The sequence below is a fragment of the Catharus ustulatus genome, chromosome 16 (genome assembly GCF_009819885.2).
Source record: "Catharus ustulatus isolate bCatUst1 chromosome 16, bCatUst1.pri.v2, whole genome shotgun sequence".
In the NCBI taxonomy this organism is placed as follows: Eukaryota; Metazoa; Chordata; class Aves; order Passeriformes; family Turdidae; genus Catharus; species Catharus ustulatus.
Window position 1 is genome coordinate 13,036,250 of NC_046236.1, and position 24,384 is coordinate 13,060,633.

The following is a 24,384-nucleotide window of genomic DNA, read 5'->3' on the forward strand; positions in this document are numbered from 1 at the left end:
ATTGAACTGCAGAGGCAAAGAGCGCTCACTGAAGATGGTGTCTCGGGTGAGATGTCTAACGCAGGTCCCGACTGCTCAGCAGTCATTAAACATCTCAGGGAAGATGTTCCAGGAAGAGGGATGTTAACCTTGTGGTCCTGGACTGATTCCAGCTCGTTTAATTACAGTTTTCATCGCTGAAATTTGCTCTGCACTTTTGACCAGTTATGGGATTTTTTTTCCCCATCTCCTCGAAGCTGTTGAGCAGCCTTGCTACAAGCTGACATATTCCCCACACAAGGTGAAGCAATACAAACGTACAGCTGCTCCCTCTCCCAAGTTTCTCAAATTCAATGTATTTTCTGATTACTTAACTATTCAGGATTATGCAAAGTATCACCAGCTCACCTATGCAGAAACATTTTAACTGTTTAATCTGGATATATGTATATATGGATATGTAGGTATAGCACAGACTACACATGAGCCAAATAAATGCTGTTGTGGCACAGAACATGACCTTTATCATTAATATAAATATGGATAGAAACACATAATCTTACAGAAATATAAAAAGTAATTTGAAGAAATGTTGTAATGCAAGGTAAACAACCTACACAGTCCCTTATAATGAAAAACTGTATGAGTATAAAGCTGTATAAAAACACTATATGATTATATACATTCAAATATGAGTGTATATATATATATATATAAACTCTATAAAAGTGCATTAAGGTGTTTTAAACCTCACACCTTTGTGTATGTGGGATCAATCTCCCCTCTCAGCAAGCCTTGGCAAACAGTCCAGGGTTATTATGGACGTGTTCAAGGCCAGGTAGGATGGGGCTGGGGTCTAGTGGAAGGCGTCCTTGCCCATGGCAGGGGTGTGGAACCAGATGAGTTTTAATGACTCTTCCAAGCCAGAATTCTATATTCCATAGAGAGGCAGCAAAAGGCCACTGAAGCAGTCAGAGACCAGCTGGTTTGGGCTTGGGGCATCTCTGCAGCACAGAGAGCTGTTTAGGATGTGATGTGGAGACTCTTTGTTAGGAACAGCAGTGATAGGACAAGGAGTAACGGGTACAAATTGAAAGAAATTAATGTGAAATATTGGGAAGAAATTCTTTCCTGTGAGGGTACTGAGGACCTGGCACAGGGTGCCCAGAGAAGCTGTGGCTGCCCCTGGATCCCTGGAAGTGTCCAAGGCCAGGCTGGACGGGGCTTGGAGCAGCCTGGGCTAGTGGAAGGTGTCCCCCTGCAGGAACAGGAATTGTATTATCTTTAAAGTCCCTTCCAACCCAAACCCCTCTATGACTGCATGCAGCGGCAGCAAAAAGCGGCTGAAGCGAGTCCGCATCAGCGACCACAACCGCGCCGTGGCGTGGCTCTGCCCTGCCCGCAGAGAGCCCGGAGCCCCCGCTGTGCGGCGGGGCCGTCCCGCGGCTCGGGCGGTGTTTGCGCGGCGCTGCGGCCCCGGGGCCGGCCCGGAGCGGTTAAACCGCCGGGAGCCAGGGCCGCTCCCTCACACCTGCCCGTGTGCGCTGCCCGCCCTGGCCCGCAGGCGGCGCCGCGCGGCCGCCGTTGCCGCCCCCTCCCCGCGCCCCGGACCGCGGCGGGGCGGCCGCGCCCGGCGGAGCTGCCGGGGGAGGCGGCGGCCGGCGCGGCTCCCGCCCCGCCCCGCGTCCCCGCCATCCCCGCCCCGCCGGCCCCGCCCCGGAGGCCGGCACGCTGGCTCGCTCGCTGCCGGGGAACATGGCCGAAATCGGGGAGGACAGTAGCGGGGCGCGGGCTCTGCTGGCGCTGCGCTCGGCGCCCTGCAGCCCCGCCGCCGCGCCCCCTCCCGGGCCGCCGCCCCCGGCCGCGCCGCCCGCCGCCTGCACCGGGCCGGTGCTGGCGCGGCTGCAGGGCCGCGAGTTCGAGTTCCTCATGCGGCAGCCGGCCGTCACCATAGGCCGCAACTCCTCGCAGGGCTCGGTGGACGTCAACATGGGGCACTCCAGCTTCATCTCGCGGCGGCACCTGCAGCTCAGCTTCCAGGAGCCGCACTTCTACCTGCGCTGCCTCGGCAAGAACGGCGTCTTCGTGGACGGCGCCTTCCAGCGCCGCGGCGGCCCGGCCCTGCAGCTCCCGCCGCAGTGAGTGCCGGGGGCGGCGGGGCCGGGCCCGCTCGCAGGGCAGGAGCGGCCCCGGGGGGCGGCCAGGGGCGCTCCGTGCCGGGGAGGGGACGCGGGGCTGGGCGGAGCGGGGGCTCCTTCGAGCAGGGCACGGCGAGGGGGCAGCGCACAGCTGCCCGTGTGCCGTGCGGGGGATGTGTGTCTGCCGGGAGAAGGGGCTGAGGTGGTGGTGGGGGCCACAGCTGGTGAAGGAAATGGGTCAGGGGTCGCTCTGCTCACCAGGGATCTGAGGGTCTGCCTCTGAATAAAGTGGAGGGCTTGAAATAGGGGACACTCATTGCTCACAGAGAGCCATAGGGGACACTGAAGGTGCCCTCGCTTGAAGCTGGTCACAGTGGGTGAGGAGCACTCACCTGGTGGAGGGTCTGAGCTGCTGGTGAGGGACATCTCCTCTGATGAGGTTCTCAGCATCAGCATGGGCTGTCCTCACCTTCCCGGCCTTGCTGCCATCCGAGAAAGGGGATGATGTTCATTGGGACTGGGGCTGTGCCCTCTGAAGGAACCATGTATGAAAAAGTGTGCAAGTCTGAGCGCCTTGCTGCCCCATTGGTCATCATCCTCCATGCTTGCCTGCATGTTCAATTGGTGGCTCTTAAGGGTTTCAAAAAGACGAAGAAGAAGGAAGGACTCTCAGCGGGCTAAAAGTTGCTACACCCAAGGCTTGTCGTCCTTGGAAAAGATCTAGCGGAAAAAGTTGGAAACCACTTTGCCAGAATTGCTTACTTAAGGGTTGGCAAGTTAGGTGTTGTTCCTGGTGTCTCTGGAGCAGCAGAAAAAAAGGAGTCAGGCCAGGCTGGGAGTGATGCTGCTCACCAGGACAGCAGGTGCCCAAGGTGTCTTTGCTTGCTTAAGGAAGGGGAGAGGGGTGCAGAAGAGTTTGCTGTGCTACCAGGGTCTGTGCTCTGTTAAATTCTCTTGCAGAAAGAAGAACGAGGTTGATGTTAATCTATTTCTTCCTCTGAAAACATTGTTTATAGTTGCTGAGTACTGTCCAGCGACTGCAGTGCTTCACCCCAGGGCAGCAGCGTGATAGTGGTGGGTGATGTAATTCCTGTGTGCATCTCCTCAGGTTGTTCCAGACTGACTGAACCTAGTGCCATCTCTGGGTGTGCTGTGAAGGCAGGAGGTTGGGGGGCTGTTGTTTGTATAAAACATCTGTTTTCATCTGTCACGTTTTGGCTTTGGTACTGTTTACCTCCAGTACCGGGGTCCTGGAGTCATCCCTCTCCAGCCTGTCGCTCAGGGGAGGGTTTTTTAATTACTCATTTCCTCTGCAGGCTGCTTCATTTTGTACTCAGTAATTTAGTTATAGCTCCCTAGCTGCTCACTCTCTGAGGCATTTTGGTTTCTAACGTGTTTCATTTTCTAAAAGAGCTGTCCTTTAGGGTCTGGTTAATTAATCTGGCTTTGTAAAACAAGACCACCAGAAGCCCTGGGCACTTCTGTTGTCATTCCCTCTGGCTCTGGTGTCTGTGCAAGCTCTCTCCTCCCTGTCACTCTGTTTTCTTCACTTGGTTAATCATAACCATTGTGACAGAAAACTATGTCAAACAGCAACCTAGTTGCTTATTTTTCTCCCCTTTGCTCCCGACTCCTGGAATGGGAATGGCAACTTTCCTTCTGCATTGCTTTAAAGGGAGGAGTTTAATGTACACTTCTGAACTCTACACAATAAGGCATCCTCATAGCTTGGCTGCTGTTCGAGCTACATAAATAAACTTGGTGCTCCTCCCATTCTGACTTCCAGAGTAGGAAAATGTTTTGCATCAATCTGAAGGAATTTGCCCCCTTGCTTCTATCAGGTAAACAACTCCTTACTGGCCAGTCAAGGGGTTTTCACCCAGACCAGGAAAAAAGAAAATCTTGTTGAAGCTTGGTGTACACAGTCTTGATTGAGGCTTGAAACTGGCTGCTGTTTTCTCGTTATCTCCACTCTTGAAAATTCAGACAATTCTCTCCCAGTCACCCTCTCCACACTGCACATACACACACACACACACACATAAACATACAGAAATCTCTCCCCAGTAAATATAAAGTGCCTTTTTTTCCTATAGAGAAACTCATGTGCTTGCTGCCTGCTAATGTCAGAAGGAGGACAGGTTGGAGTACACAGACTTTACACAATGTTTTCTGCATGTTGTGGTAACACTCCTGCTGTGTTTGATACAGCCACACCTTTTCCGTGTACCAGCAGAATGTACAGTTTATGTTAAATTTCAGGAATTGCTGATCATTCCATCCAGTGTTTTACAGGGATCTTCTTGTGATGTGGGGAGCTCTTGCTGGTAATATTCTAAAAACCAGTTGTTTGAGTGGTTGTCCTCCCTTTTCCTCCCACACCTGTAAAGGATGGCAGAAATGTGCAGAGTGCTGTTTTCTTTAGAGCACTGCAGCCGCTGCTGCTGTTACATTACAAGCAGAGGAAATGCTTGTGCATCATGAGATCATGAATGGAAGCAGAGGGTTCCAGGAAAAAGTGTCTTTCAGTTGTAGTTCATACTATTCATTAAAAAATAGACTATGAGCTCATAAATTCTGTTTTCTGAGGTTCCTTCTCACTTCACTTTTCTGTGTAGAAGTTCTCTTTTCTAAGTTTTCTGAGTTTAGAAGTAATTCCTGAAATGTATGGAGGATCTTGTCAGGAGGGGTGGGAAGAGAGGAAGGAGGGGGAGTTTGAGACCTCTCTTGAAGGCTGTACTTACCTCCTGTCTCAACAGCCCTACTCAGGCTCAAGGGCTTTTGAAAAGCTTTGTATCACTTCCTCCATCAACGTGGTGTGTGTGGATTCTCTGCTGTAACCAAGATTTTACTGCTGGGCAGGAGTATCATATTCCACAGCTGTGTTGTTATGGGAGGTTGTATTTCACAGATGTGATGACATAACTATACAGTATAATTAAACAGTAATAACCAACAAAGAGGACATTTCCTAGAGGTTAATGACAGTTAGGAGCAAAGTGGGTGGAAGAGTGGAGGACCTATGGTACAGCTGAAGATCCTTAATCAGTTTAATTAATAAGTGCCACATTACAGCAGACATTATAAACATAAATCAAGATGAAATGATGGAAGTACTTACATCAAAAATAAGTGCTTCAAATCAAATTAAAGATTTGCTAGAAACTCTTCATAGCTTGCAGTGTTTTTTGAGCTGTGCTGGTGGGAGCTAGAAATCTAGATAAATATCTGGGTATTTTTCTTATAGGAAGAACTCAAAACTGCAGAATATGCACTAGATTTTAAAAACTCTTGGTACCAGCAAAAGTGTAAGATAGAGCAGGAACCATTAACGAGTATTTTTTCCTGTTGAAGACAGTAATTTCTTCAAATTTATGGTGTAATCAGGTGTTTACAGGATCAGGTTAATGATGAATTATTAACTTTGTTGTGTTCAAAATTGACTCATTTTTAAAATAATTTGCAATAACAAGTTAGGTACTTCAGTAACTGAAATAAGCACTTGTTTGTTTATTTATTTTGTCCCCCAGAACAGAAAGAACTGTAACAGTTGAAAGTTAAACTTGCTAACCTGAATTTTAAGTAGCTGTTAGTCAGGTCTTCAGATGCTCCTAAATACAAAAGTTCTATTGACTAAACCTGCAAATGTTGCTTGAGCATAGCCTGATAATAGCACTTGAGCTTTTTGAACTGTGAGCTCAATAGATTGGAAAATGATGCTTGTCTGAGAATGTTTCAAGGGATATTTGCTTATTGCTTCTGTGACCATTTAGAATTTTTGCAGTAGCATAATTAATGGAGCCTGAAGTTGGCGTTTTTCACTGTAAATGGGTTCTTTCAGTATGAGGTTTCTAAACATAAAAACAAGTTTTTAAATCTGCAGTTCTTTTAGCATTTAGGAAATAAATGGAGGAGCTTTTTTAGCTTGAGAATAAATACGAGGGAAGTAAATATATGGATATATGAAATCAAATTAAAACATAGAGTTAAAGTAAAAATAATTATGTATGTAAGGCCCATTATAAATTGAAAGTTTACCATGCATGTCAAGTTTTATTAAGAGCATGCTGTTTTATTTATAATGGGATTTTTCTAGTGCTCAATAAACTTGACAAAAATAAATAGTCCAATACTCTGACCACACACCAAGGTGCTGATCCTGCAGAATTTTACACATTCATTAATCTTTCCATATTGTGAGTACACAAGTTCCCTTCAGTGTTTGTGTAGTGGGGGTGTCTCAACAACTGGGGTTTAGCAACCAGAAGATGGAGAATTAGATCCAGTTTCTAAGGGACGTGGCTGTACATTCTGATAGCCAGAAACTCGAGGCACTAATTCAGGTTTTACAAAATGCCATTTTCTAGGAAAATGGAGATGTGCACAATGCACTGCAGTGTTTTGGTGAGCTCCATTCTTGTGGTTGGGTACAAGGGAGGGTGTCCTTACATCTGGGGCAGCTGCACACCCTGTGCACACACTAAGGAAATGCTTTTACCACGTAACCACGACTGCAGAACTAGTTGTTTCTGCAATGCTGCATATGTATGTTGTCTCTGGTAACTCTTCTGGTAGTTTTGCTTCTTAAATATTGCATTATCTGCATTTGCAACTATTTTTTTTGTTCTTTGTTTGAAATACGTTGTTTGCTGTGCTACAGCTTGTGAACGGCTGTTTTATTCTTGCTAGAAACCCTTTAAAGATTTGCTTTCTTAGTGCTTCATCTTGTATTTTTTGTGCTCTTACTTAATTTCAAAGACTGTCTTTGAGAACAGGTTTTTTTGTTGCACAACAAGATGTGATAAAGGATTACCTGATTTTAATTATGGAATTCATGTCAAGTAATAATTTTTGGCTAAGCAGCTCAATTTGTCATGAGTTATATTAAACGTTTGAGGAAAAGTTTCTCTCATGTGAAACTGCTGCTCAATTTGTTGATTCAAAAATAGCTGTGCTGTAAGTCAGGTTGTGAATATAAACTAAGGTTATGCAAAGCTCAGTGTATGTCCTTATGGATTCTTGTAAACCAGGCTTGGTTCAGCTTTGTTGATTATGAAAAGATTAATATAAGGAGAACATGCCACACTTGTCTTGTACAGTTTTGTGTGGAGTCTCAGCTATAAAGTCATAAATGTGGATTCAAGTTATGCTGGTGTAACTTCTTTGTGCTGGCAAACTCTTAATCATGGCACGTATCCTTAGGTGACTGTGGATTCCTTCCTGTGGGCTCTGGTGTATTTTCATATAAATCTAGAGGATGAATGAGTGTGAAAGTTTTTGCTTTTCTGAAAATGGGAAATAAAAATGATGAAATCTGTAGTAATTCATATCCTGGTTATTTTGGTGCCAGCTGTGTGAGCATACTCACTGCAGAGCATCTGTCCTGGTAACAAATCAAAATAATGCCGTTTGCTTTGTTTTTTACTCTGCAGAAAACGTGATAGGCAGCCTTGCACTGAATAACTGAAAGCATAAATGACAAGCAGATTAACGTGCCTGTTGTCTTTGTAAGCAAGCTCCCAGTAACTGCTCCGCTGGCCATTTGGCGTCAGAGCTGGTCTGTGGGATGCCAGATTCTCTCCCTCGGTGTTGCAGTTTCCTGGAGGAGTAGATGTGGCAACAGGATGTTGGTAGAGAGCAGGGAACTACTTAAATTGCCCACTTGTGCCATGCAAATAAAGGCTTGTGGTGGCCCTGGTGTGGTGATTGGTGTCTGTTATTGGGAGGAGTTTGTGCAGTGATGGCAGAGAGCGGAGCCAGCGAGGGTCTGGGGGCTGCTGTGTGACAGCCTGGGGTGACAGAGGGGACACAGGCTGCTTGTTAAACCACTCAGAGAGCTGACAGTTCCCTCCAGCTGGCTTTCCTATTCTGGGGGGAGCTCTGCTAGCACTCAGCTCCATATCAGCTCCTCTGGCATGTGGTGATTTACTTTGGGCTCCTTCTAGCTCGGTGTCTGAGCAGTGTCTGGGTGTTCTGCCTTCAGAGCCAAGGGGCTCCCCAAGCAGAAATGCTTCACAGGCCAAGCTTCACCTCACTGCTGGTTAGACATGGATGAGGCAGCTTTTCTTTCCAATCCAAGTGGAAATGTGGTTAAAAAAAGAAAAATCATGTGCTTTTGAGCTGGTGATGTTAATGAAAAGGGAGAAAATTTCAGTACAGATTCTTTCCTTTTCCTTAAGAGCGTTCCAGAGCACAGAGGCTTCTCTCACATGTAGCCATGCCCAGCACCAGCTTTGTTTTATTATCTTTGGTTCAACCCCTGTACATCCAGGAGTTTCCTGAGGTTGCAGACTCATGGCTGGTACATCCACTATAAAGAAAGAAAAGTATGGCATGAAATGTGCTGTAAAGTGTGTTGGGTGGTGAAGGTCTTTGTTCTCTTACAGTTACATATGATTTGCAGCAAATGCCTTGGAAGTCCCCTGAGCTTGTGCAGTGTTTTCTTACAGGTAAACTTAGGTTAAAATATTGTTTTATGCATCTGAAATGGCTGATGGGCCCTGCTGTAACTGACTGCAATACTGAAACCAGGGAAAATGTGGAGCTGAAGGTCTGGGTGTCAATTTTGCAGTGTGTTTTTTTCTTTGACAAATTTGTAAGATGAAAAAGCCGAAGCGTTTTTTTCTGTCTCCCGAATATGAGCTATGAAAAGACATCTTGATGTACTTCCAGACATGGTTAATCGACTAATTGTGAGTACAAATTATTGTCTGCTCTTAATGCATTCACTTCAGTCAATAATTCAGTATTAATCACTGAACTGTTTTTCAAGTATTTATAAGTCTCCCTATTTCAGTTGACTGCAGACTCCTCATAAAAGCAGATTGATGAGATACTTATAGAGCAGATGAATTTCTCCCTTGAGTAAATGTGAGTGAAAATTTCCATCCAATTGTATATTCTTTGTTTTCATAGTACAAATACAATTTTACTAATGTCTATTCACTCTTGTCCACAAATGTTTTTTGCTAGTAATTCACATCTTTGGTTTCTTCAGAACAGCTCAGTAAATGCATGTGTGCATTCCTTCTGCATGGCACTTAATTTTTATGAAATACATATTTTATTGGACAGTAAAACATTTAAGTATCTTAATGGCCTAATTAATACTCTGTATCCACTTCTGTCATGTGTATTTTGCTCTTCGTTATCCTTCTGCTCCTTTTTTCATGTCCTCGTGCATTTTTTATCATAAAAATTTCAAGCAATCTTGAGAGAGCAGTCTATTACAAGGCTGTTCTTTGAATATTCAGCAACTCTGAGATTTGATTGATAGTCCCTTCCCTCCCATCCTGTCTATTTTTAGTAACTTAAAAGGGAGTTTAATTTCTTGGGTTGTTGTTTGTTGTGCATGTGCAATTTACTTTGGTGGTTTTCCTCCCTCCTTTAAATGTTCCAGATATGTAATTTTCATGTTCTTTGAGGACATCTTGACAGTTGGGGAGAAATAATGTAGAAGTTAATTAGGAGCTCTGCCTTAGCTGAAGGAGCAAAGATGGACAGTCTTTGTCTGGTTCTGTTAATGTATGCAGTGTGATTAGGATAGGAGGAGAAGTGGAAGGAAACTTTAAGCACATTGTTACCACTTCTTATCCTGCTCCAGGTACCTTCTAGCCTCAGAGCCTGTTTTCATGTGCAAGTACAATCCACTCCATCTTTCAGGACAGAATGAGGAGACAAAAAGCCTTGCAGAGGTGGTGTAAGCACTGTGGAAAAGGACATCCTCCCTCCCTCCCTCTCTGAAATACAACCTTGGAGCTGTACCCCTTTTTTCTGCTTCGTGCCACTTCAAGGAGAGCCTTGGGAAATCTTCCCACACAAACTGTTTTAATCTTCTATCTCCCTTTAGGCCACATACAGAAGCCACCAACAGTTTGTCTAAGCAGGACTGGACTCCCTGCAGAGCCAGTTTGTGCACTTGCTGAAGGAATTGTTCTTGAGCAACTCCAGGCCTTTCCTCTCTCGAGGGCATAAGAACTCTGGACTCTTACACATGGAATCCTGATTGTGTGGGAGGAGAAAAGGACCAGACACAGAAAGCAAATTTTGTTTCTACCTGATGGGTAGACCAAAAATGATTTTGCTTTTCATATTCAGTTTGAGGCGTAGCCCAAGCTGGTAAGGGTAGGCTCTTGGTGTGGGAGATGTGCCAACTGCTATGTATTTATTGATCTCATTCCTTTTTTTAACTGTCTTATGGCTGCTGTAACGTGGTGCTGGTGGCTGCCTGCCCACCATGTGTAAAGGGGTGTTGGCTGTCAGCAAGCCTGGCAATTGGGTGGCTTTGCCTCCTTCTGCCTTGGCCATTCATCTGGATAATTATTGTAGCTCTTCTTTTCCCATGTCTCCCTCAGACACCGTCTAATGAGACAAGATAATGAAATTGTTTTAGTCCTGGGAAGACCTGCAAAGGAAGTCAAAGGCTGGCACATGCTTTGTTGCTAGTACCTTTATGGAATGTTAAGGCAAGCACTGAAGTTTCCTTCAGGCACAGGAATTCTTAGGAGAAAATTCCTGATTGCTAGTGCTTCAATAAAAGAATTGCTATCATTTTTTTGTGTATTTTGTGTAAACAAGGCCTATGCAGACTGGCTGTTGAAAATAGGCACAATTGAGTAGTTTAGACTTGCACATTGTTTGTTTACAATTGTGTAAAAATCGCTGCAGCCAGCCACGGGATGAAGTTGGGAAACAAGTTTGTTTTGGTGGATATTGATTCTGAATCTGAGGTCTGTTGTCACCAAGTGGGTGCATCCTCTTTTCCAAGAGACTACACTTTCTTCTCAATTTCTTCCTGCTTTGTTCTCCATTGCAAGAATGTGAATTCCTATTGAAAAAAATAGGAATTCTAGCCAGAAAATGGCCAGAATTCTGTTCCCCAAAAAGCTGATACTGCAAACTGTGAAGTTCATATAAATCTTCAGGTAAGGTACATCCACTAAAGTAAAATGTTTCCCTAATTCTGTATATTCTCCTGGAACAAAAGAAAGAGAACATTAAACTCTACCAGTAATATGACAGGATAACTCTCTAAAACTTTCCTAATTTAAAAATAATGAAACCACTGGGGTGACAACTTCCACATACACTGTATTTTGCAAGAGTCATTGTTACTTCAGTTGGTTAGACTCTTTTCAAGGATTACACCCCTCAGCACAGTGGTATATACTGGAATGATTTCAAATACCTTAGAAATCTTGAGATTGTTCTTTATTGTTTGCAATCTTAACCACATCCTTCTAGGTGGTCTTTCACGAGCCAGTTCAGTACATCATCATCTGAATCATAGTAAAATTATTGTTTTTAGGAGTAGGGAAGGTTGTGCCTGGGATTGTCTTTTAACCTTTATTTTAAATGTCAATATTTGGAAGGATGCAGGTGGATGTCACTTTGTAGACACTTGTGTAAGAGGCTCTCTGTTGCCCCAAATGTTTATTTGGCTCTGAGTCTAGAAGCTGTCAGCTTTTAAAACATTTAAACTACCCTCAGAGCTGTTTTAAAACAGTAATCCTGGCTTCCTCTAATGGGTATTGAATGGATTGTGAAATGTCTTCAGAGGGAGTGGAACGGACTTATGTGAACATTTTGCAAAGTTTTAACTCCATATGGGTAGTTTTTTATAATGTATATAAATAGTACATTAGCTTTTCCAAATCACTTTCTAAATGAACTGAAGCAGCCTCAAAGGAAAATACATCATAGTCATGCTCTGTGTGTTAGAGCCTCTTAGAGAGTCTGATTGAATTCAAAGGTTAGTACCATCCCACACACAGGCTTTTTCTGGCATATATATGTGGAAATTAGGATTTTTTTTCCCTGAGCTTTACTGAGGTGATTTTGTTTTGCACAGCCCTTCCTAATGTGTTTATAGGTAGTTCCCTGGCTCTGGAAGGGTGAGTCTGCTAAATTACTTGTGTGAGACCTTTCAAGGTATTGGGCTGGCTACTTGAGAGCAAACCCTGCTATGATGAATGGGCCATTAGAAGAAACTTGATGGCATGGTAAATGAGATTTTACATGAGAATCAAACTGCTGTAGTGTATCCAGCAAAGATGCTGAAACAAGTGCCTCTCTCTGAAAAGGTTATTAGGAGATTTTATGAACTGCTATTTTCAAATGGTTAATTTCCCCTTATTCCCCAGGGTACAAAAATGTCCCAAGACTCTGGATACTTGTAGTAATAAAGGAAGAGTCTTCTCAAGGAAATGGGAGTAGAATTGAAGTTGCTGCTTGCCTGTGGCAGCAGTGTCCAAACTTATGTGGTGAAAGGGGCAGAATCTGCAGCCAGCTGAAAGTTCCATGGCAGTTAAGCAAAGATTTCAAATTCTTGGTATTGAGTGAGGTATGGAAATGAATAACCAGTGCTTCTTGTAGAAGCTAATGTGGCCCTGCAGTTAGTTCCATACTGTCAGTACATATTTAATTTTTGGTGTACTGTTTGATTTCTTATTGAAAACAGAACTCTGTGTAGAAGCTGGTATAGGGAAGTTCCTCTGAGCGTGGGTGCAGGTGGGGCTTTTTTTTTTTGGCACTGAGGTAGGTGTTAATTGTGGTTTATGATTGAGGGGGAAACATAGTTGAGTGTTTCTGCCAAGATGAGCAAAGAAGGAAAATAGTTAATATTGACCTTTTTCATTTCAACCAAGATCAGTGGGACTAGCAGAGGCTTGGAAAGCCTCTCAGAAGGACTCCTGAGTTTCACAGAAGCAGAGAAGGAATGAGAGGTGGCTGCAGAGGCTGAGTCACTTCTTGTGGTCTCTGCTGTGGTAGAATGGAAGCCAGACTTAGGCTCTTATCTCAAGATTTGTCTTGGAGCAGGGAAAAATTGAGTGTGAATAGGGGCTAGACAGCCTTTTCTGGTGCACTGCACTGCACCAGAAAATGGGCAAATGTGTGAGTATTGCAGAGCTGGTGTTGAGCGTTTCTGTGACATCTCTGGAAAGCAATGTCAGACTCAGTGCCTGGTGCTGCCTTAGCAGCCACAGTCCAGGAGTCTTGAAGCAGCCAGGGGCTATGTGTTGTCATTGGGATTGGGAGCTGTGGTTTGGCACTGCTCCCTTAGGACTGGGGAAAGTGGGAAATGAGAAATCCTCCAGGAAGGTGAGACTGTCAGACCTCTGAGCAAAACGTGCTCCTGACCCAGGACTATGCAGTGTCTGCCATTTCAGCCTTACAGAATTTGGTGTCTGAGGAAGGACTGGTGCAGGATGAGGTGGCCAGAGCAGAACACAGAATTAAATGTCATCCTGCATTGTTTCATAAGAGGTGCCTTTCATTGTGCATTTCCCTTGAATTGACTTAGTTGGACAGGGAGTCACCATGGGGGTGGATGCACTAACCTTGTTTATCACTGTACTGTATTTTTCCAGTACCATAAAACCTTGGCTGCTGTCAAGCACACACTTGAAGTATATTTATCTCCACGGAGTGCTTTTCTCTTTGAAACTTCTGTTCCACTCCATAGTTCTGCCAATTTGATCTGTACTTCAGCTTTGTTTAATGGCTGTTATCTGGTGGAGTTAGGATTTTGTTTTGGTTTGGCATTTTTCCTTTAAAACATCACATGGGGATCTAAAATGAAGCTGCTTTAGAACTGAACACTCAGATACGTTTTTGGTTTTTTTTTACCAGTGTTGTTAGAGTAACAGGCATATAAACAAAGCTCTCTGAATAAGCCCCAAACTTCTGGGAATGAAGAGTCCTCCAGGGCTTTGTGGAGATGCTGCCTTAAGACACATCTTAGCTGTCAGTCAGAGCAGGAGTCACAAATGTGATGTAGATTCTTCCAAGATGGACCCTGGCTGAACAGGACTGAAATCCCCTCTTTCCTGCAGTCTGTTCTACAGAGGTCCATAGAGGCCAGTAATGATTAGAAGTTGTTCAGAAGTGTTTGAAGGGTAGAGCTGCTTATTCTGTCACCCAGTCTAGACAGCTACCCAACCCCATTATAAACCTGGTTAAAATCCCTGGAGAGATCCTATAAATCCTAAATGTATGTTTACCACATGAGCAAGGTGGGCTGTATTTGTAGAGAGAAACAATTGATCCTGCTGCCCCTGTGTTGATTTTTGTGGCTCTAGCATGTGTGGTAAGCAGGAGAGGAGTTAATTTTAGCTTGATTAGCAACACAGAAGGGAATCAAGATGACTGTTGTAAATGGCAGTGGGATGAGATCAATGAGGATAGTTTATTTCCATGCATCTGAGTGGGTGTTCTAAGCAATTTAATTTCTCTTTTTTGTTTGTTTTTAAGAGAACCAAGAATGTTAATGCATTTAGTCCTTGAAATCCTTCCATGGCTGCAATCCTGGATACTTTATTGTTGCATGGTCGTTGCTTTAAATGAACACCAGGTGCTTGTGTGCTGTTCCCAGCAGTTCTTTGTTTCTCTGCTCTGTTACCTGGCTCAGCAGCAAGTGGCGAGTGATTCTCGGTACTGCGCTCTCCGTTTTTCTCCTACTCACCTTTGTTTATATTCTGAAGCATGTTCCCAACTGTTTATGATTAAACATTGCTCAAACAGCCAGGTTAAGATTTATTGACACAGAGGAGGCTGGGAGGAGGGAGTGGCTGGCTGGTCATCTGTGTCTACTTGCAGCTGATAGTGATGTTATTGATATTGTCCACGTGTCTGTGCAGGGGCCGTGGTGTGTCCCAGAGGCTGCTGTCCAAAAACACTGCCAAGGGACTGAGCCCTGGCAGCACAGCCCTTTTCCCTGTGTGTGACACAGTAAAAGCTCAAGCAAGGCAGTTTGTGTAGGTGATGCACTCCTTTCTCTTCAGCTTGGCCTTCTGGAAACATCCCATCACTCTTAGGAGGGGACCTCTGTTTTCCTCTTGGTGGGAGAGGCTTGCTGATCTCCAGAGAGAGAAATCAGGATTTGAAGCTTGCTAAAGGGGTTGTGACCCACAGGAGTTTTAAGCAGTGATTCTTTTAAAAAAGACATCTTGAAATACAATGCTGTTATATGGAATGCAAGGAAGTTCAAAATGGAAGATTGGGAAGTGGAAGCTCGAAATGGAAGATTGGAAGTGATTGGAAAGTGAGAAATATGTATAAGTTAAAATACAGAAATATTAAGAGTTATAAAGAGACTGAATTCATTTTAAAAAGCCTTCTCTGGGATTAAAGCAATTTGTTTCCTGCCCCCTCTTAGCTATGTACAAACCAGATAATTGCTTAGCTTTTGGAGTGTCTGTATGTGGCATGTTAAGTTTTGGTTATTTATTTTCAAGTCACAGATACTGATAATTTTCAAGTTTTAGGAAAAACAATTAAAACACAATATACTAAAAAATTAACAGATTGATCAGCCTGACATGGAAAGGGATTTTTGCACTTACAATATTTGATGATACAAGTGAGATACACACACGTGTTGCACGTAATTTACGTTTCCTCTGAAGTTCAAATATTTCTTGGCTGGTGCAGAAATGGTTAAGATAGGATCTAGACCTCCACAGGCTGGAATACCTGATTAGAACCGTGGTACACAGGCTGTTGTGTGTTATATAGAGTCTCTTAACTCTCCTTATTTTTATGTATACAACCACACACACAACAAAATAACATAATAGGCTTGCTGTGTGTTACAGATGGTATCAGGCATCTGCAGTGCTGATAGTGAAACTTTCTGGTGCTGGCAGCCAACTTCATTTAAATAAAAGCCTCGTCTGCTCTTTGTGCCAGCCCACTTCTTCGGTGGCAAACTTTCATATAAGGTTTTTGATGTCAAGCCACTCATTCTGACACATAAAACACCTCCCTGTTCCCAAGCTTCAAAATAATCAGCAGCTTTATGGTTAATTTTAGCCTTTAAGGACATCTTACTAAATGTTCTCTGCAGGTCTGTTAACACCCCTGGGAATGCAACTGCAGGGCTTTTCAGCATCGAAAAGCTGAAAGGCAGAATTAATGACAGAGTGGAATTGTCTGGCAGAGTGTGATGCTGGGTGAAGATGTGGTTTGCCATATGACACACAGAAAAAAGTTCACTGTAACTGAACTGTGCTCAGAGACATGAAGTTGTTTACAGTAAGGACCAGACAGCAGAACAGAGCAGCTTCTGTAAAGCTGTGGTGGAAGTGGGGCCAGAATTCACCCTGGGGAGCCTTTAATGAAAAAAACCAAATAAAACCCCTACCCAGTATTGATCAAAAGGTAGATGTCATTGATGCAGATTAATTTATATCGATGTAAAATTGCATCTGATTTTTGTGGGTGTAGGCAAGACCTTCTGAGGCTCCTACATTTAGCACCTTGGCAGACTTGAGCTAGATCTTCACTGGCTGTACTCCAGCCCCATGTGCTGCTGACCTGCAGTGAGCAGAGGAATAGGAGCACTCGGGAAGGGAGCAGGAATCTGTCTTCTGATAGCCAGCCCTGTGCCCAGCACTCCTGGGTTGGAATGAATGGCATATTTTGAAGCTGACTCCAATGTTTTGAAATGTGAAGCTGAGGGAGGTACAATTACAGCACCACCTCTTTGTTTTTCTCTGCCTGGTGGGTGGGCACCCAGTAACAGCCATATGTTGTGTTGTCAAGAGTATTTGAGAGGTGACTTTTGTGGCAGGCTTCAACAGAGACCCTTCACCTTAATGGTGTTTGTTATAAAAACCTATTAATTAATTCTTTTGATTATACCAAGGCTTAGTTTTCTGACATCATCTGGCTTATCATTTGTCTGGAAATAATTGTCAAGATTTTTCTGGATCAATTTTAATATAAGTTTTATGTTTTAAAAAAATAAGTGAATTAATCCCTAGTCAGGTGTGGATTGAGTATGTAAATAACTGGTGATAGTGATGGCATTTTGAGAATATCCTTCAGCTTTTTTTGCAGGCAGTAAGGTGAATGAACAGACACTTAGAGCTAGCTGATATTTGCTGCTGAAGAAAGGTCTTTTTTGAAAATGCACATTCTTGACCATTTGCACTTTGATGGCTCTCTGGAGAAGACTGGAGCAGCTTCTGCTAGAGATTTTTTTTTGGCATTGGACTGAGCAGGATTATTATAAGATACATCCTGCCAAGCTGGGGATAGCAGAATCTGGAGAAGACCTGTTGATAATGTTAATTCTCCAGGCAGGGTGGCAACTTCAGAGGGAGCCTCCTGCTATTCCTGCTACTCTCCATTAGCAGATTGAAACACCCTTCTCAGCAGTTTTGGCAATTTCTCCCCTGTTCTTCTGTCAGCTGCTATTTTGATACTCCATGAATTTATTCCCTGACCTCATTGCAGTGTTTCATTACACTGAAAAAGTGGCACTTATAATATCTTACCTGATTTGCTCTTTTTTTTTTCCCTTTTCTGCACTGTTTTACTTAAAGAGGAGAATCTGAAAGTGAGGCTGTGCTTGATGTCTCAAATAATTTTCAAAGAGTGAAATCAGAGCATTAATAAAGAGATGTAAGGAATGTAAAATGAAGACATAGATACAAAAATACAGCTCTTGATTCTTCACTGCTAATTCTCCAGTGTGAAGCAGCCTCCAATGTTCTCACTTGAATGAAAAATTAGCTCAATTTATCGATTTATCTGACAGCAATTAAAAGGATTGCTAAGAAAGATCAGATATTGTGGGGAACATGTGTAGAATAAAACGACTGTTGGAGTTTCACAGCATGATATCTATAGTCCAAACCCTCCTGGAGGTTTTACTTTTAACATCCGTTTGTTGGAGCCTAAAACCAAAATGCTCTCCTTCTTCTGTGTGCTTGTAAAGAAGGTAATATATGAACCAAACCAGCATTTTGTAGTTCTTTGGGTTGGGCTTCTGGGATCTCTTTTCCTTTCTAGCCTTTTTTATCAGCCTGGGGGTGTTTATACTCCTTCCCCCCCACCACCTGTTTGGCTGAGTTTCACTCTCTGCCTTTTCCTGGGATGGGCAGTGGCTGAGAGCCTGCAGTTCTCAGTGCTGTAAGGGGAGATGTGTGCAAGGACTGAGGGATCACTGATATTTTCTGTGTACATTTCTGTGTACATCTCTGTGTGCCTACTGCTGGCAGGGAGAAGAATCCCAGAAGTTTGGCCAAATTTTGCTGTCCTCAAAAGGAGTTTGCTAAAATACCTACTTGAAAATCTGCCTCTATGTGGAAGTGTTTCTCAATTTGTTTGAACCTTGATGAAATGGCATAGAGGGAAGCCCTGTGCCACTGTGCTCAATAGAAACATTCATTACAGCTAATTTACTTGGTGCTTTTAAGAGATGTAGCTATTCATAAGTTGTGGTTTTGCCTGATGCTGCTGGTAGTATTTGTTTTAAGTAGATGCACTTGCCTGCACACGCTCTTTGCCCATCTGAAATCTTGCCTGGCTGTGTTGGAAACCTCGCTTTAAGCTTGGTGATCTGCAGTGTTAGGCAAATCCCAGTGTAACCTGGGTGCCTTCTCATAAAGGGAATAAGTCTTTATTGTGCATACAGTTCCAGTTAAACAGTAACAAGGAGCATAAAGAAAAGGTCTTGTCTGTGACCAAGAAATGGCAATTTTGAATTTTCCTGAAGCATTGTCCTTGTTCAGCCATCTTATTTCTCAAGGCCATTCAGTGAATAAGCTCAGGAAGCATAAAGGTACTAAAAAGCATTGATTTTGCAGCATACAGAGCCTGTGTATCCCATCTGAGATAAACACAAACCCACTCCTGCTCCTGCAGATGGGCCCTGCAGGTTGCCATGGGAGGATTGCTATGGGTACACAGCCACAGAAAGCTCCTGTTGGAATGCAGAAAACATTTTTGGTCTTTGTTTTGTCCCTTTGTTGCACAGCTGAGTGACTTGGGGTTTGAAATAATTAGGCAGAATTTTTTTAAAATAGTGACTTCTCTGATTCAGGAAGTTTTGAAAATTTCCAGCCTGAGAGTATCAGCATGTGGCTGATGTGATTTGCCTGATAAAGACCAGAGCTTTTCTCAAAATGAATGAATTGCAGTTTGTTTTCTGAAAGGAGAATGCAGCCCTTGGATCATGTGATGCTTAAATCTGAGTTTGTGGTTACATGCTCTGTCTTTTTATAGTCTATTACAAATCTGCAACATTTTTGCTGGTACCTTCTTCTCTCCTTTCTCTGCTTTTTTCCCCTCCACCTTCTCTGTGTTGTGATGCCATCTGGAAGGCAAGCTAAGGGATCTGATCTGCCTGGCAATTTAGTCCCTACAACAAAGGAGGTGAATAACTATTCCAGCTACCTGGTTTGCCTTGCTGTGCAGAGGTTTGGATGGCACTGTTGGCACGAGGGTGATACTGAGAGGAAATTGCAGAAGAGAAGGAATGGTGGTGGAGAGAAGGAAATACCTCTGACAGCAGAGAATCAGATTTAGATTGTGTTAAAATAAATCTACATGAGATTGAGTGACACAATTGATATCTCTTTGGGGAGATTATTTTTAAGGTAGATGAAACCAGTGAGCCATCCACGTGAGACACAGAATTTCCCATTACTCATCCCAGCAAGTCCAGGAAAGATGAGGATTTCCAGCTAACTCAGATGTATTTCAGGGGAAGGAATCTGGAATTAGAGGGTGGTCAATAATAATTCCACTGGACTGGGTGTGAGGAGTTTCTGGTAGCTTCACTGTGAGTTTGCCTTTACTAAAACTGGATTTACATTATTTCTGGTACAGGAGCAATACCTTAGGCTGGTAATGCCAGGGACCCCAGAACACTGATGTTCAGCTACTTGTGCATCTGCTGGAACATGGCAGTGGAAATAGTTGCTGGAACTTCTTATGGAAGAAGTTCCCTACAGAAGAAAATTTAAATTCATGAAGTAGAAGACAGACCAATGTCTTTTGAATTGAACTAATTATTTCAAACATGAGCTCACTCACATATGCACACAGGCAGTTCTGGTTCAGTCTTGGCTGACAGATGAACTCCTTTGTGTATCTGCAGTGTTAGGCATGACAGCATATATTAAATACAGTGAGTGTGCTGCAAAGCATGCAAGGCAAGTGATTTGTGAGCTCAGGGTAACTCTGGGGTTAGGAACCAGTCCTCCAGATCTAAACTCATGTGGTGACTTAGAGAATAATTATGACCAAACATTACAATGGCTTGCTCTGTCATTGGAGCAGTGGGGGAGATCACTGTAATGCTTTATTTGCAGATGATCTCAGTACTTTTTAAATCTAGTTTTCTGTCAGTTATGTCACAAAGAGTAACAGTGATTTTTCTAGCTTTTGCTCTCACTGAACAATAGTAGGGTAATACCAGAAGTGTTTTTGCAGGCAGCTCTGCAGTTTGTTTCCTTGCCCTGCTGCTGTTTGACCAAGTGCATGTCTTGCTTTTCTTCAGATTGATTTGATTCATTACAGGAAGAACAAATGTGGATTCTGGACTTCACCATTTACTTGCAGACCATTTGCTTATCTCTTCATGTATACAACAAGTGATTTCACCAGCCATGAGGCATTTCTCTGTGTGTTTGATAAAGGACTTTATGGTAGGTCTTCTTCAGAGTTTCTGTGCTAAAACTGCTCAGAGCAGTGGAGCAGTTGAAAGGGAAATAGCAAATGCTGAAAACTCTTTCGTTTTAGACTGCAGTAATCTCCAAAATGAACCAAATACTCTTAAAACTGGCAGTGACACTGCCTGTGTCCTGTAGCATATAGAGAAGTGCAAGGAAAAGCATTATAGTGACTCTTAAATTACCATGGTGATAGGCACATGCTTGTTTTGTGATCTGTATTTAGACTAAAAGGAATAAAATGTATCTGTCTTCTTTGCTCCAGAACTCTCTGTAGTCTCAGTGCAATTAATTTTTTTTCTTTGGAATGCAGATAGCACTACCCAAGTGGATTATATAACTGGTTTCTTATTGGTATTGCTTACCAAGTACTATTTAGGGGAAAAATTGTAGACTAGGGAGTGGAACAGGAAATGTTGGATGATTTTATTATTATTAGTATTATTATTTTATTGCAAAGGAGGGGTGAATAGTACCTAATCTCCAGTGACAGCTCAGACAGCTTTCAGAGCTTGTTGTATGGTTTTATGACAGTCATTGAAACTAATATTCATTTTCCTTCACTTGTGATTGAAAGGTGGTTTTTGTGCTTGTGCTTTTGCCCACCTTGCTGCCTCAGAGAGCTTAGTTCCAGAAACATAATCATTCTGAGCAAAACACTTGTGATGATTATTCCCGTTGGGGTGCAAGGGTTGAGTTTATTTTTGTGAAGGCAGAGAACATTGATTTGGTTATTTTAGTTACTGAAATGAGAGACATCCTTCTCAGTATTTTGCAGTTGAAGTGTTTTGTTTTGTACTAAGTGATGCAGTGAGGTTTTGTGCTGAAGTTCTGAAAAGCATTGCTGTCCCTGGGCAGAGTGCAGCATCACAAAGCAACAAGTCTTGGTCAGAAAATACTCCCAACTCAGCTGGTGCAGAGGTCACAGCAATTCTCAGAGCCTTGTTTTTGAAGATATCAAAATCTCACATAGTTGTTCCTGTCTTAGCTTATCTCTCTGTGGGCAGACCTTCAGGGCTTAGTTATATGTTTAGTTAAGGGAAGCAAAGTGTTACCTTTTCTAACCAAATTTAGTTTCATTTTTGGTGCACAGGTGCTTAAACTTTCCCAGTGAGTCTTTTATGTTGTCCAAGGCAAATCCTTTCACACTGCATCAAAAGGTTTTGTGAATAGGGAGTGGATTTAGGATTTTCATAGATGCAGGCTTGTGGTTCTTTGCTTAGCTGGTTACAGAAGATGAAGAAAATGGATTACAGGAGGTAACTGGGCACTTTTCTGAAATGGCTGCTCTGTACAGCACCTGTGCATTGATTGCAGCCTGAAATTTTGGTATTTATGGTACACATTCACTGAAAGGATGACAGCTATCCATCTTGCCCTCAAGTAGAATTATGTCTGGTATCTTGAAATAGCTGGTAAGGGTAACAGCCTGACAGAGATAACTGACAGCAAATTCTCACTTGTTCTGAGAGACCCAACATGATTTTGGAATTTCGTTCATGGAAATAGCACTGCATTCTTTGGGGTGAGCTATGTGTAACTGGCACAAAAACAGTGATTTTCAGAGAAATTGCAGGGAACAGAGAAACAGCTGTTTCATGGGGGTTGTTTGGGATTTTTTCTCTTTTACAAGGGTTTTTATGGGCATTCTTGGTCAAACTTTAGCCAGTAGGGGCATAGTTGTGTATCATCATGATGTGCTGCTGTGATTAGAGCCCTGGCTGGCCACTTTGCTGAATCCAAGGTATTTACTGATTGCAGAGAAAAGTGCCTCCTCCTCAAGAGTTGGACTACTGTCCCCTCACATGACAGAATCACAGAATTGTTTAAGTTGGAAAGGACCTTTAAGATCATCAAGTCCAACCATTCTCCCAGCACTGCCAATGGCACCACTGAACCATGTCCCCAAGTGTCACATCCACAGGTCATTTAAATCCCTCCATGTCCCCAGGAGCCACAGTCACACTTCTTCTAAATCCCTTCTGAGACAATGATTCTACCACTGCCTTGGGCAGCCTGTTCCAGTGCTTGGCAACCCTTTAGGAGAAGAAATGGTTCCCAGTGCTCAATTTAAACCTCCCTTGGCACAACTTGAGGCCTGTGGTACCCTCTGTTTTAAATTGTAAAAAGTGATCTATTTAACAGAGCACCTCCTGCAATGCTTCTCGCTCGACCTGCATCTCTGTAGCACTGTAGCACAGATGCTGCTGGTGCAGTTATACCCCCAACATTCAGGAATAACAGGATTTCATAAATTATAGCGAGATAAAGTAGACAAAGATGGTACCAAGTTGCTGATTACAGCCCATGTGTAGTAGTTCCAGCTTACTTTTCTGGTTATTCCTTTTGCATGATGAACTGGAATGATGTTTATATATAACATAACACACTACATTATGTTTATATATACAACATAATGTATAAAAATATTATTCCAAGTTTTATATATGTGTGCTATATGTATATTTTATATATATGTGTTTCACCTTGGCTTTCTCATGATTTGTCATCTTTTGTCACTGTGCTTTTCCTCAGTGTAAATGTAAAAGCATAAATCCAGCACAGTTTCCTGCCTCCTTTAAAAATCTTTAAATAACCTTTTCTTGCTGTCAGGCAGCAGATCCTAGCAGAAGTCATTTGCTGCTAACACCACTCAGGGTGCTTTAACAAAGAAGTCGGTGACTGTAAAGGCTTCTATTGAACTTGGTACTATGTTATGGCAAATGCATCTCCGTTCCCTTTGCATCTGTGACTAAGAGGTGCTTTGAGGAGGAGGAAAATGCCTGCTTTTTATAGAGCCATGCAGGGTATGCAGTCATTTTGTTGAGTTTTTTCCCCCTAACCATCTTTCCTGAAGTCTGCTGTAGGGTGACTGTTTATATAAAGTCTAGTGTTTCCTAGCACTTTATTTTCAGACTTTATGTAGATGAAATGCTTGTGGTCACTGTCACTGGTTCACCACATAAAGGATGCCTAAGAGCATGGGAGCTGGGCTGTCAGTGGGAGGAGCTGGCCCAGGAAACTTTTGGAAAAATCTGTCTCGTGTAAAACAAGCAAACAAAATTCTAGCAACATCTTTTATGTGACTGTAACCATGTGTGGAATGTGCACTCCTTCTCTTCCCCTTGGTCTCCAGTGTATATATAGCATTCAGCCACTTGCTATGGATTCTGTGCACTCCAGCAGGCAGCACAGAGCCAGCAGTCCATTTTCTGTGACTCTCTCCTGCCTGTAGTCTAAGAAGGCAAGAATTGTTTCTGTGCAGTTTTTGGACTTGGGGAAGCTGTTTGTGTGTTTTGAGTTTTGACACAAACTAAAAAAAAAAAAAAAACTTTTTATTCTCACTGCCTTGCAAGGCATCCTAGAGAAATTGCAACCCTTTCCCACAAGGAATTGATGTATGTGCCATACTGTAAATGTGATTTCAGCCCATATGATTTCTATGGCCAGGGATTGATTGCAGCATGTACCTGGCTTAGGAGGTTATTATGTGAACTCAGCAGATCTGTAACTGAGGCAGGCTCTTCCTGCCAGTAACAAGACCAAAGATTTTGCAGACCATTAATTCATCCATCTAATTGGCTGGAAATTTTAGAGGTGCTTGAAAGAATTGTCTCTTGGGCACCTTGGAAATACCAGTTAACTTCATTATGCTTTTTATGTTGAGTCTAATCTGTACTTTCAGATTGATCTTTTTCTCATAATGAAAATGTTAAGCAGGAGTAAAAATTGTTATTGCATCTTTGATAGGAATCATGCAATGTGGATCAAATTGTATAACTCAATTTAAATAACTTGAAATA

The 24,384-nt window shown here is 42.9% G+C and overlaps 1 protein-coding gene across 1 annotated transcript in view; it reads left to right on the forward strand.

The window, feature by feature from the left end:
• Nucleotides 1-1,734: 1,734 nt before the first annotated feature.
• FOXK1 (forkhead box K1) overlaps nucleotides 1,735-24,384 on the forward strand; it is a 55,730-nt gene continuing 33,080 nt past the window's right edge. The window contains exon 1 of the mRNA XM_033073961.1: nucleotides 1,735-2,117. Within this exon, the coding sequence (XP_032929852.1) occupies nucleotides 1,735-2,117 (383 nt within the window). The remainder of the gene's footprint in view (nucleotides 2,118-24,384) is intronic.